The sequence below is a fragment of the Ctenopharyngodon idella genome, chromosome 10 (assembly GCF_019924925.1).
Source record: "Ctenopharyngodon idella isolate HZGC_01 chromosome 10, HZGC01, whole genome shotgun sequence".
NCBI lineage: Eukaryota > Metazoa > Chordata > Actinopteri > Cypriniformes > Xenocyprididae > Ctenopharyngodon > Ctenopharyngodon idella.
Genome location: NC_067229.1, coordinates 5821075 through 5834857, shown reverse-complemented (window position 1 = coordinate 5834857; position 13783 = coordinate 5821075). Strand labels below are relative to the sequence as shown.

At 37.9% G+C, this 13783-nt stretch overlaps 2 protein-coding genes and 1 pseudogene across 3 annotated transcripts in view; 2 read left to right on the top strand and 1 right to left on the bottom strand.

The window, feature by feature from the left end:
- The first annotated feature begins 47 nt into the window (after window positions 1-47).
- On the top strand, window positions 48-1034 carry LOC127520221 (myosin heavy chain, fast skeletal muscle-like; annotated as a pseudogene).
- Window positions 1035-1075: 41 nt separating this feature from the next.
- Window positions 1076-2388, top strand: LOC127520220 (myosin-7). The gene is given in 5 exon segments (XM_051908163.1): window positions 1076-1257; window positions 1339-1462; window positions 1546-1632; window positions 2089-2220; window positions 2368-2388. Coding segments are annotated over 5 exon segments (546 nt in total).
- Window positions 2389-2529: 141 nt separating this feature from the next.
- cacna2d2b (calcium channel, voltage-dependent, alpha 2/delta subunit 2b) overlaps window positions 2530-13783 on the bottom strand; it is a 35383-nt gene continuing 24129 nt past the window's right edge. Inside the window, exons 21-38 of one of the 2 annotated variants that reach the window (XM_051907233.1) lie at window positions 13286-13347; window positions 13122-13198; window positions 12970-13030; window positions 12773-12870; window positions 11408-11498; window positions 11267-11329; window positions 11088-11191; window positions 10209-10307; window positions 10014-10105; window positions 9848-9895; window positions 9684-9755; window positions 8443-8595; window positions 8274-8326; window positions 8044-8099; window positions 7541-7667; window positions 7347-7456; window positions 7121-7203; window positions 2530-4990 (exon numbers count right to left, since the gene is read on the bottom strand). In XM_051907233.1, coding sequence (XP_051763193.1) covers window positions 4889-4990; window positions 7121-7203; window positions 7347-7456; window positions 7541-7667; window positions 8044-8099; window positions 8274-8326; window positions 8443-8595; window positions 9684-9755; window positions 9848-9895; window positions 10014-10105; window positions 10209-10307; window positions 11088-11191; window positions 11267-11329; window positions 11408-11498; window positions 12773-12870; window positions 12970-13030; window positions 13122-13198; window positions 13286-13347 — 1551 coding nt within the window. In that variant the 3' untranslated portion in view covers window positions 2530-4888. The remainder of the gene's footprint in view (window positions 4991-7120; window positions 7204-7346; window positions 7457-7540; window positions 7668-8043; window positions 8100-8273; window positions 8327-8442; window positions 8596-9683; window positions 9756-9847; window positions 9896-10013; window positions 10106-10208; window positions 10308-11087; window positions 11192-11266; window positions 11330-11407; window positions 11499-12772; window positions 12871-12969; window positions 13031-13121; window positions 13199-13285; window positions 13348-13783) is intronic. The other variant, XM_051907234.1, reaches the window with a different exon arrangement.

Below are 13783 nucleotides of genomic sequence, written 5' to 3'. Positions count from 1 at the left end.
GGTTGTAAGGCAGTGGTCTCGAACTCAGTTCCTGGAGGGCCACAGCCATGCAGAGTTTAGCTCCAATCCTGATAAAAACACCTGATCCAGCTAATCAAGGTCTTTAGGATTACAAGAAAATTTCTCCAAAAGTTGAGTTGGAGCTGGTTGGAGCTAAACTCCGCAGGGCTGTGGCACCCCAGGAACTGAGTTTGAGACTGATAAATACGAGACTGATGCCATCCAACGCACCGAGGAGCTTGAGGACGCCAAGTATGTAAAACATTTAAGTGAATGATTGCACAAACGACATTGAATAGACTAAGACATAACACTTTCCTCAGGAAAAAGCTGGCCCAGCGTCTACAGGAGGCTGAAGAATCCATTGAGGCTGTAAACTCCAAGTGTGCCTCTCTGGAAAAGACCAAACAGAGACTGCAAGGTGAAGTGGAAGACCTCATGATTGATGTGGAGAGGGCAAATGCATTGGCTGCCAAGCTTGACAAAAAACAGAGAAACTTTGATAAGGCAAGAAAGTAGTGAATCATCTACAAATCTACGCTTACATCCATGGACCTTCTCATGTATCAGTGGCCCTATTTCTTTCTCAGGTGCTAGCAAATGGAAACAGAAGTATGAAGAAAGTCAGTCTGAGCTGGAAGGTGCTCAGAAAGAAGCCCGTTCTCTTTTCAAAATGAAAAACTCCTATGAAGAAGCTCTTGACCAGCTGGAGACCCTAATGAGGGAGAACAAGAACCTACAACGTGTGTGAACCAAACATGTACATTCAAACTTTTCAAATACAGATGATAAAGACAGTAATGTATTTCTGTTGTATACACAGAGGAGATATCTGACCTGACTGAACAGAGAGACTGGAAAGACCATTCATGAGCTGGAGAAAGCCAAGAAGGCAGTGGAATCAGAGAAAGTTCAAACTGCTCTTGAGGAAGCTAAGGTGCTGTATTGGTACTGTTCATTTTGGTTAAAAATGTCTATAACAATGCAAAAAAAAAAAAAATTGACTACTTTTTCTATTCTACTTTTAATATAACAGATCTTTAAAAAGGGTGTCTTACAGTTTAGTTAATCTTATATGGCTCTTTCTTTTAAGGCCACTATGATGGCTGAGGAGCTGAAGAAGGAACAGGACACCAGTGCCCATCTGGAGAGGACGAAGAAGAACCTAGAGGTGACTGTCAAAGACTTACAGTACCGTCTGGATGAGGCTGAGAATCTGGCCATGAAGGGTGGAAAGAAACAGCTCCAGAAACTGGAGTCCAGGGGTAAGTTCACAAAGAGAAACAGAAAGAAAAATGTCCCAGTGCAGTTACCGCCATGTCCAGTCAATTAGTGAAGTGGACTAACTTTATTAAAGGTACGTGAGTTGGAGGCTGAAGTTGAAGCTGAACAGAGACGTGGTGCTGACGCTGTTAAAGGTGTGCGCAAGTATGAGAGAAGAGTGAAGGAGCTTACTTACCAGGTACTTCCTATCTGTGCAGTGGAATCAACAGATTGAACAATTTACAGTGCTGGATATGGTTTTAAACCATTTCACCTTTACAGACAGAGGAAGACAAGAAGAATGTGACCCGACTGCAGGATCTGGTCCAGCTGAAAGTGAAGGCCTACAAGCGTCAGGCTGAGGAAGCTGTGAGTGATAATTCTTTGTCATAGCATAAACTTTCATGCTGATTTGGTCTCCTTTCAAAGCTTGATGATAGGGAAAACTTTCATAACCAATCCTGAAACTTTAAACATTCTTTTGAATAATTTTGAGCTTTCTTATTTGCTGCGGTCAGGGTTTTGGAGATGGGGAATGTTGTTAACAAAATGGCCTTTCCCTTATATAAACAAAACCTTTCTTAACAAGGGCTCATAATTGCACCTACTGTTTAAAATAAACAATTGAAAAGTGCATATTAACACATAAGCTACCTGTGTTAGCAGTGCCAGTTAGCTGGCCACGTTATTTACCACATAAACAATCCCAAGTTAGTTAACAGTAGTTCCTTACTGAACTAAGCTTGATTACCTTTATATGTAGTCACAAAAGAAGTGAAAAGATCCCAGATTCTAGTAACCCAACATTTGTTCTCACACAAACAGGAGGAGCAGGCCAACACTCACCTGTCCAGGTACAGGAAGGTGCAGCATGAACTGGAAGAGGCTTAGGAGCGTGCTGACATTGCTGAGTCTCAGGTCAACAAGCTGAGAGCCAAGAGCCTTGATGCTGGGAAGGTGAGCGCCACCTACCGTCTCTAATCTGAAACAAATTTTACTGAATAAATTTATATATACTGTATATATATATGTAAAATATAAACAAATAAATAAAAATATGAAAATAAAAATATTAATAACTAAATTATTTCTTTTTCTTTACAGGGCAAGGAAGCAACTGAGTAAAGCCTCAAGCCTAGATCACCACAGGAAGTAATCATAAAATATGATTACTTGCAATTGTTTGTCTGCTGTAATAAAAACCTGCTGTTCTCTTTCATGATCAAATACATATTTCTAGAGTAAAAAATAAAAATCCATACAAAGTTGACGTGAAAAATATGAATGTCTTTATCTCACCAATTCTCTTATAAACATCTCCCAGAAGTGAATAACACAATATGATACAAAGTTAGCCTTTCTTGATAGATTTGTGCCATCTGTACAAAATGAAGTGATATGGAAGACCGCAGAAAGGGAGGAAAAACCCTTTCACATAGTTAACAAACATCTGCAGAACAACAAAATAAAAAAAACAAACAAAAAAACAAAAGAATTAAAACATTCCTATTCACATCATTTAAATTCATTGTAACACAGAGAGAATTTTACATAAAGACAATAGTATAAATACTCTTATTGGCATTAAATAATTCTGTTAGAACACTCATAGCTCACATACAAACATTAAGCCGATATTCAAAGACAAGCCTGAATCAAAGTCATCCAAAGAAAGCGGCTCAATACTGATTTCATGCTCTCCTTACACTAATTCAGTAGCGCTCACTTGCATTTCAGCGTAGTCGATATAATTCAAAGTATTGCTCAAGCCATTACGATACAAAACACGTTGAGCGAAACCCTTTCAGTCCAATTCAGAAGAATCTCAGTCCAGTCTGATTCATTTGGAAGTACAGTTGTTTTGGAAGTGTGGCCACATTGAAAGATGAAATACCACAAACTATTTTTTTTTTTTGTCTAAATGGACCTTTGTTAGAGATAATCACTGAAAAGCAACAAAACATCTGCGATAAAAACCAAAACATTTCAAAAGCATAAAAGCGTCTCAAAATTCACACTTGATACATTTCGCAAGCAATATACATACCATCTTTTAAAATAAATAAAAATAAATACATATCGACCCTTCGATAGCATCTATGGACTCAATGAGAAGACAAAATTGGTCCATCGAATGGCTATAAGGGTCGAGTGTCCTTCCAGTAAATGTCCTCAAATTACTATGAAGTTTAATAGCAGTTATCATTTTTTCCCAGCATGCAGCAGGACAGCGAGACATCAGCTTGCATTCCATTTCATTAAAACACATGGTAACACTTTACGACAAGTTTACATTTGTTAACATTAGTTAATGTATTAACTAACATGAACTAATGAACCTTATTGTAAAGCATCACCAAAGACACTGAACTAGATCAACTCAGTGTGGAATAACCATATTTACATAAAAAAATTTAAAACCATTTGAATGCCTTTCTAAAGACAGAATCAGTAGAACATGTATAGTAAAACCCATACTGAACGCCAAAGGACTGTGCGCAGGTGAGTCTCACGAGAAATCACCCCAAAATTAATAGAAAAACACCCCAAAAAATTATAAAAAGAAAATGAAGAGTACTTGTAGGAACATTTTTTTCATATATATTTTTTTTACTGAATTAGATTAAAAAATTATTTAAATAATCACAAATTAAGGCAGTATAACAATTCCTAAAATCTTAATTTTTTTTCCACATTACGGTAATGATAAAGTTTTTTTCATTACAGTAATGAGAATTGTAAGGAAAATGTGCTTTATTATTATTTTTTTTTTAAATCTTAATGGTCCTCAAAATATGCTTCATTTTCTTTATGAAATCTTTTTTCTTTTGATTTTGGGGTGAAATAGAAACGTTTGCCATGTTTCGTGACATTCACCCTTATACTGTAAACCAAATCAAGTTAACATTCAATACCGTGTCTTTCTCCAGCATTCATTCAGGGTCAGTCGAATCCACGTCCAGTGCTATTGTTGGTCCATTTGGACAAGTGCGCCAAGGCACTGTTGGGTAACAAACCAGGCAGCAGTTTTTGTACACAATATATGCCCTTAAAACATTCGACAAAGCTGTAAATAAACACAAAACGTAACTGAAATTTTTTTCTTCTTTTCCTAAACAAAGCAGTTTGCGATAATACGGCATTCTCTTTTGGCAAGGAAGCCTCGAACAAAATATTTCAACGAAAGCGGCGTGTCCCCCGCGTTTGAGCATCCACATATATCAGGGTTTGGCACTAAATCCAGAACAAAGCAAGACTTAAATAAACACTCAATGCGAGATTGTGATAATAACCGTCAAAACTTGTGTCGTGTTTCAGGTCCTTTCCTGTTTTTGGATTTGGCAAGCAAAAATACTTCACGGCAGCAGAAAGGTTTTTTTTTTTTTTTGTATGTTTTCCTAATATAAAGGTGAACGATTTAAGACAGTTTCGTTTTTTTCTTTTGGATCTGCAGAATGTCAGGGGTTACTAAGACACATTTTCCCATCATGCTCTGCTGTAACGGCACACAGCTGGAATGCACCTCACGATGAGACAGAGAGCTGGAAAATCAGAAGGATGTCAGGAGAGGACCGGAGCGTCGTACGGATGAGGGACAGGAACACCAAAGGCAGTGGGACTCAGATTATGATCGTAGAATGAGGTAAAGTGACAATAACTGAATCCAGAGCAGAGCTCCCATTGGACAGTGTAAAGAATGAGCGCTCCCACACTCAGACGTGTTCTCCTGCGGGAAACACAGAACATTCAGCTCAACGTTCACTATAAACTCACTATCACAATGCCAGGATGTTTGTTGCTGGTTGCTAGGGTGTTGCTTTCTGTTCCAAGTGGTTTTAGTGCATTGCTATGTGGTTGCTTGAATGTCCTTGGTAGTTGCTAGGACAATGTTATGAGGTTGCTAAGGTGTTCTGGGTGATTGTCAGGATGCTGCTATGTGATTGATTAAGTGTTCTTGGTGGTTGCTAGGACAATGTTATGAAGTTATTAGGGTGTTCTGGGTGGTTGCCAGGATGTTGCTATGTGGTTGTTTAAGTGTTCTTGGTGGTTGCTAAGACAATGTTATGAGGTTGCTAAGGTGTTCTGGGTGATTGCCAGGATGCTGCTATGTGGTTGATTAAGTGTTCTTGGTGGTTGCTAGGACAATGTTATGAGGTTGCTAAGGTGTTCTGGGTGATTGCCAGGATGCTGCTATGTGGTTGATTAAGTGTTCTTGGTGGTTGCTAGGACCATGTTATGAAGTTATTAGGGTGTTCTGGGTGGTTGCCAGGATGTTGCTATGTGGTTGTTTAAGTGTTCTTGGTGGTTGCTAGGACAATGTTATGAGGTTGCTAAGGTGTTCTGGGTGATTGCCAGGATGCTGCTATGTGGTTGATTAAGTGTTCTTGGTGGTTGCTAGGACAATGTTATGAAGTTATTAGGGTGTTCTGGATGGTTGCCAGGATGTTGCTATGTGGTTGTTTAAGTGTTCTTGGTGGTTGCTAGGACAATGTTATGAAGTTATTAGGGTGTTCTGGGTTATTGCCAGGATGCTGCTATGTGGTTGATTAAGTGTTCTTGGTGGTTGCTAGGACAATGTTATGAAGTTATTAGGGTGTTCTGGGTGGTTGCCAGGATGTTGCTATGTGGCTGTTTAAGTGTTCTTGGTGGTTGCTAGGACAATGTTATGAAGTTATTAGGGTGTTCTGGGTGATTGCCAGGATGCTGCTATGTGTTGTTTAAGTATTTTTGGTGGTTGCTAGGACAATGTTATGAGGTTGCTAAGGTGTTCTGGGTGGTTGCCAGGATGTTGCTATGTGGTTGTTTAAGTGTTCTTGGTGGTTGCTAGGACAATGTTATGAGGTTGCTAAGGTGTTCTGGGTGATTGCCAGGATGCTGCTATGTGATTGATTAAGTGTTCTTGGTGGTTGCTAGGACAATGTTATGAGGTTGCTAAGGTGTTCGGGTTATTGCCAGGATGCTGCTATGTGGTTGATTAAGTGTTCTTGGTGGTTGCTAGGACAATGTTATGATGTTGCTAAGGGGTTCTGGGTGATTGCCAGGATGCTGCTATGTGGTTGATTAAGTGTTCTTGGTGGTTGCTAGGACAATGTTATGAAGTTATTAGGGTGTTCTGGGTGATTGTCAGGATGCTGCTATGTGATTGATTCAGTATTCTTGGTGGTTGCTAGGACAATGTTATGAGGTTGCTAAGAGGTTCTGGGTGATTGCTAGGATGTTGCTATGTGGTTGCTTAAGTGTTCCTGGTAGTTGCTAGGGCAATGTTATAAGATTGCTAGGATGTTCTGGGTTGCTATGTAGTTTCTAGGGTGTTCTGGGTGGTTTGCAGGAAGTTGCTATGTGGTTGCTGGAGCATTCTGGGTGGTTGCCAGGTTATTGCTATGCAGTTTCTTGGGTGTTAGAGCTAGTTGAAAGACATTCCTATGTGATTTCTTGAGTGTTCTGGGTGGCTGCCAGGAGAGTGGTATTTGGTTGCTAGGGTGGTTGAGGTAGTTGCCAGGGTGTTTCTATGTGGTTGCCCAAGTGATCAGGTAGGTTGCCAGAATGTTATGCGGTTGCTAGGGTGCCCGCCAGTGTGTTGCTATTAAGGGTGTTTTGGGTAGTTGCCAGGACATTGTTTTGTGGTTGCTGGAGTGTTCTGGGGGTTTGCCAGGACGTTGTTATGCAGTTCCTAGGGTGTTCTGGGTGACTGGCAGGACATTGCTAATGCTATGCAATGTTCTGGGTAATTGCTAGGATGTTCTGGATGGTTGCCAGGATGTTGTTATGTGGTTACATTTTAAAAATAATCTTTACAAAATATCAAATAAAGAAGCAAACAAACAGTGTTTGATCAGAGCAACAGAGAACGCTTCACCTCCAAGTTGTAGTCGAAGCATTTGTCAGGTCCTTTCCGATAGCGGGCAGAATTTAACACATCACATGGGTTCTCTTCTTGAGCTGGAGAAGAAAACATTAAGGAAATGCCACAAGCTCTGTCTGTCATCCATCCATCAATCAAACAGACAATAGAGTATTTCAGGGTTAAAAGCAGATCTGTTAGTGTTGCTCTGTGAGCAGGGGATCATGGGAAGGAAGGATACACTTTGTTCTGACAGGTAGGAGTTTCTCGATCTCGCAAGAGCTGCAAGGCAGCGTCTCAGCCACCACAAACAGCAGGTTTGTGTTTTCTATACGCTTGGCGTGGAACAACCTGACAGAAAAAGTGTTTGTGTTTAGAAAAGTGTTTAAATGTGTTTAACAAAGGATGTTTGCACACACACAAACACACACACACCTGGAGCAGTTCCCACAGTCCTGCAGCACGTTGAAGGAGTTGGTGGTGTTGGTGAAGTAGAACTGACTGTGAACCGTCACGCAGCTGCTGCTCCCTTTAGTGTCTGAACTCTCAGCCCAGGCGTCTACTAGAATACAAAAATGGGTATAATGCAACCCCACAATGCCCAAAGCTCATTTATAAATGAATTCTATGAAGTATCAATAGACAATGTCTAATTAAAATCTGTGCGCTGTTATCATTAGTTTAGCAACATGTTAATGTTATTTGTGTGATGCACATTGTTGCTTTTAATCAGCATTTCAGATGTTGAATCACGGTTAGAATGCGGCTTTAAAAGGTCTTGAGGAGAAAAACATCTTAAACCAGCCTAAGCTGGTCTTAGCTGGTCTCCCAGCCTAAACAGCTGAAACATGCCCAATAAAACAAGCCAACAGACCAGAATGACTGGTTTAAGATTTTTTTTTCTTTTAAAGATATGACAAAATCAGAGAAACACAAACCTGTGGTGAACCAGCTGCTGTAGATAAGTCCATACAGGAACTGCTGGAGAACAGACCTGAAAGAGACCAGCGACATTAACGCATGGGGATCTGAAACAACATTATCAAGACATGAACTGATTTACCAAATCAGAATGTCATTTATTGTATATGACGTAACACATATCTACTGAATGTTGTTCTAACAACCAACAGGGAATGTTTTAGCAACGTTCTCCAGATGTACTCACCACGCCGCTGCTGACGTCCACCAGGCCAGACTGAGAAAATCAGCAATGGAGGGCTAATGACAAAAATACCAAAATACTGCTGCATTTTATCAGTTTTCCTACATGAGATTCAAATGGACTGTAGCATATTTAATCAATATCTTTCAACATGAACGAATCAGTTTCTCACCACGTAGAATCCTCTGTGCGCGGCTCCCGTGTGGCTGCTGGCCGTCGGCTCGCAGGCCGACTGATACTGGAAAGTCTGATGGCGTGCGTAGATTGAGTTGTTATAGAGGGCGAACATCAGGTAGGGGTCGACCTCGCCAAAAAACAGTCCCACCTGAGCCAGACGTGGACATAAAGAGGTGCTCTATTTAAACTATGGCTCACAGCAGATTAATAATGAAACATGAAACATGATTAATCTCAGGAATCTTGTAGGTTTTTGTAGTTAACACAAATGTGAATAATATATTAAACATATGACAATGTATTACAATGTATACCCTATATATATATATATATAACATTCCCTGTTATTATTAATATTTATTTTAAAATAAAATGAATATTAAATAAAAAATATATATATAGTGTGGAAGCTAAAGTATAGCGAGCTTTACTGCACAACATGGAGGCGTTGGCGATGATCACTTGCATTTCTTCAACTTAAAATACTTTGTGATTTTTGGTCATACAGATCAGAGTAATACATAATTCCAAACTGTAAAAGGTTACTTTTGTGTAAACTCACAACAACAACAAAACGTTGTGCTTTTGTAAAATAAAGAAAACAAACAGGATGCGCTTTCTGCTTTCTCTCGGTCTCGCTGAACTGGAGCGCGTCACATAAATGAACCGAAACTCAGCATATAGGCTTCTTGCCTCACAGACTTGAGAAATACATCTATAGAAAGCTTGTAATGTCTACTTTTAAATTAACCAATCGAAAACAAATACTGTCTGTATATAAATACTCTTTCTGTATGAAAGGTGCATTTCTCTCAATAGGCGCGTCCACTGTGGAGATGAAGAGTCAGCATTGTCAACTTCATCTTTGCAGCCGACTCAGAAAACACTAGTTTATTAATATGCAATTAAACTGTCTCCTAGCTATTTTTTCCAACACAATTCATAATCATTACTTTTACTAGCGCTTTGTGTCAAGCTTTATGTGTGCGCTTGAGAGCGGAACAGGCATATATTCCACCCCCAATATATATTTAAGTTATTAAATTAATTTAAACATGCAATTAGTCAACTAATGGCTTAAATGAACGACTACTAGTCAACTAGAAAATTTTTTAGTTGAGGGCAGCCCTAGTGAAAACACTACATTAGATATAATATAATATAATATAATATAATATAATATAATATAATATAATATAATATAATATAATATTTTTGGTGTTTCGGCGCATCTACCTTTTTCCAGTGATCTCTCTGATTGGACATCACTAGGAAACCACCATCATCAATCAGGTAACACAGCAAATCCTGAAACACACATTCAAAACCAGATTAACAAACACGCGTACAGCCAAGATGATCTGTTATCATGTAGGGATTAAGTGTGCAGGTTTTCTCACATCACTGTTCACTTCACAGTCCATCTCACAGGATCTGGATGGGCCGCACTGCTCAACACAAACAGGAAGTTACAACATCTCACCACACTCATGCCAGTACAGATGAACATAATGTGAGAGGGGTGACACTTTTCTTCCATAGTTCCTCTTTTCCAAAAAATCTTACCTTATGTGCTGCCTGTCTGCTGTCTGATACGTTGCTGGCGAGGATCTTGAACTTGTCAACCCAGGCCTCTAAATCCAGCTTAACGCCAACCACTAATAACAGGAAAACATGATAAAGATCATCAGAGTACAATGTGATTTTAAACCTCCTGGTTAAGATTTATCAGCTTTGTGTCAAATTTTCTGAGAAACACACCAGCAGGCTTCATGGTTTTGCCTCCAATCACGACCTCCACAGCGGTGGTGACCAGAATCCCCACAGTGCCGTTCTCTGAGATTAACAGATCATCCATTGCTAGACACAAACAGAAGAGTCATTAAAACAGGTGAAAAACACTCATACAGGGCTGAATATCATCCATACTAACGTATAAAGTCAATGGGAAAATCAAAATGGACTTTATTAGTTTCTTAACAAATGTTCCTGATTTTATTGCACAAAAATGTCTTCATAATCTTTAGTAATTACTTGTGCAACTTCTGAAACTGGTATGAAATGCCTACTTTTTACCATCTAATCAATTTGTAGACCCGTCCAACTTTTTTATTTTCTTCATTAATATCCTTACGATCAGAAATATTTCACAGTTAAATGGGTTGCAGACATCATTTTATAGATGACTCTGTTCTTTTATGGTCGATAGTTATGATTTTGCAATAGTGTTTGCCCAATATGGGCTCATATCTACAAAACAGGGTAGCTGATAGCTGTTTTAATGATGATAAATTTAAAATCCAATTTAATTAACAATAACAAAAAAAATAATAATTCATTTTCATAACATTTACTCAAAAACATATAAAAAAATTGCAAATTTTTTTTATTTATTTCAAAAATTATTTTAAATGATTAAATAAAATTGTAAAAATTATTATAAAAAAAGATACATTTTTAAATTCAGTTTCGTAAAAAAAAAACTATTCTCTGACATACTGTAGATACCAGTACATTTTGCGGCAGAGACAGTTATTGTTATAAATGAAAAAAAAAAAAAATATATATATATATATTATACATTGGTTGATTTATTGGTCTGCCACTTTTTGCTTAGTGTATGTAATTTATTGGGCTCACAGGTTCGTGTTGGTGCTCTAAAGATGTAGCCTTTGTTGTCCAGACTGCGACGGAAGAAGTTTGAGTTCAGAGGCTCGGGGTCCTCGTCCCATGATTCAGCAGCCCTGAAACACACACACATATTACGAAGCTTCTTGTAATTGTAATGTCATTACAGTACCAGTAGCATCATCACTCACATGTTGGGGTAAACGCGTGTGACGCCTCCATTGGTGGATGCGAACAGCGCCAGGAAGCCGTACCTGTAGAAATCAGACTGTCAGATGAATAGTTGAAACCACTTAAAGTAAGTCAACAGACTCTGATGGGTCTGATCTTACGTGTTGAGGTCCTTGTTCTGCCAAACGCGTGTGGCAAGCTGCCAGAGGATCCCAGAATCCAAGATCAGGTTATGAATGAGACCCTGATCACCTGTGAACACAGTTAAAAACATTAAACTATGATGGATTCAAATGCTTCAATAAATTCATCCAAGTCTTCATGAGAAAATATAAAATGGTCTATTAAGACTTAGCTTTAGTTCATGAGGATTCATTATTTAAAGCTGCTGTAATTAGTTATTGAGCAAAATCAAGACAAAAGCACGCACATCACCGGCAAAAATATGCTCAAAGATGGGTGCTCGACCAAAAAAATGAATGAAAAACAGAAAAAAGTCAGCACACCACTGCGTACTCAAAACGTAACCTGTGTGAGTCTTAAATTAAAAAAATTTCGCTTATTTTTGGAACTTTGGTGTGCTGACTTTTTTCTGTTTTTCTGTAATTAGTTATTGCAAATATAATACTTTCATTGTGGGTGCTGTAATACATACTGTATTTTTTTTTTTTGAGATGATGTAATAGCAGACCTGTCACATTTAATAATCAATACTAGCTATAATAATAAGTAATCAGTGCTGTTATATGTAGTCATTAGCTGTAATATTTAGAAATCAATATGTATTAATCAATATAGTCATATTTAATAAAAGCTGTAATATTATTTAATATTGTAACACTGAAATATTTAGCAATCAATATTGTACTATTTAATTAGAGTTGTAATATTTAGAAATGAATGCTGAAATATTAATACATATACTGTAATATTTAATTAAAGCTGCGTATTTAGTTATCAATGCTGTAATATTTATTGTAATATTTAATTAAAGCTGTAATATTTAGTAATCAATACTGTAATATTTAGTGATCAACACTTTAATATTTAAAGCTGTATATATATATATATATATATATATATATATATATATTTACTGTAATATTTAATTAGAGCTGTATTAGTAGTAATAAATGTCATTATATTTAATTAGCCCTGTAATATTTAGGAATCAATACTGTAATATTTAATAATAAACGCTGTATTATTTAGTAACAGTATTATAATATTTATTAGAATTGTATATTTAGTAATAAACGCTGTAATACTTATTAATCATTACAGTAATATTTAATTAGAGCTGTATATTTCGTAATCAATGCTGTAATATTTATTTATCAATTTTGTAATATTTAATTACAGCTGTAATATTTCATAATGAATGCTGTAATTTTTAATTAATAGAGAACTAAAAAAAATAACTGTTGCTATCATGTTTAAATATAGATCTGTAATGTTTAACAATAAGTGCTGTAATATGTTATAATCAGTGCTGGGCTGGTGTCGTCCAGGTGAAGGTTACTCACAGTCTTCAGATTCAGGTGAGATCTCCACCATCAGAGACAGGAAGTCCGCCAGGAACTGTGTGTTATTCTCAGCCATCTGCAGACGCTTGCAGTATTCTCTACACAAAGAAAGAGAGAGAGAGAGTTAGTGAACACCCATACATCTGCACAGTAATATCTAACAGAGGAAATATCATAATGGATCTATGTGCACAAACCTGGGGGCCAGAAACACGTGACCGGCAGACTCAAAAGAGTTCGGCAGCAGAGACTGTAAATCTGAGAGAGGTGCAGGAGAGATTATTTAGGATGAAACATCAGGATTGCTAATCTTACACAAGACATCATCCGTATTAAACGAAACACTCACACTGCAGCTGTAGCATGACATCACTGAGATCAGCCTGGATGTAATATTCACTGTACGGAGGAAGCACCAGACCCAGACTGCAGAGGGCGACACATTAAACAAACAATGAGTTCAGCATGTTTAACGTCAAACTGTACGATCAGAACAGCCGAATCGACTCATACCTGTAATCAGTGTCGTTAATTGGTGTCCAGGAGTACATGCGTATGACCTCATCAACGTAGCGCTGCAAGAAAACATTTGATTATTAGTCATTTTCACACAAAGTTTTAACAGTGTATTGATGGCGTTTACTAAGATGTAGCAGAAAATTGCACAGATCTCTTCCAGTCTGCTGTATTTTCTTTCTCAGGGGAATGCAAATCTTTTGCGAGTGATAGCTAACTTTATTTGGGGGAATGCAGTTTGTGAGAGCGAAAGCAACGTTTCTCAGGGGTATGCAAAACTTTTGTGAGCAATCACAACATTTCTTGGAGGAACTCAAAGGATTTGCGAGCAAACGCAAAATTTCTCAGGGGAACGCAAAACTTTTGCGAGTTTTACCAATTGCAAATTTTCTTAGAGGAACTCAAAGGTTTTGAAAGTGATCTCAAACTTTCTTGGGGGAAAGCAGTTTTTGAGAGTGAACGCAAAGGTTTTGCAAGCGAACGCAAAGTTTCTCA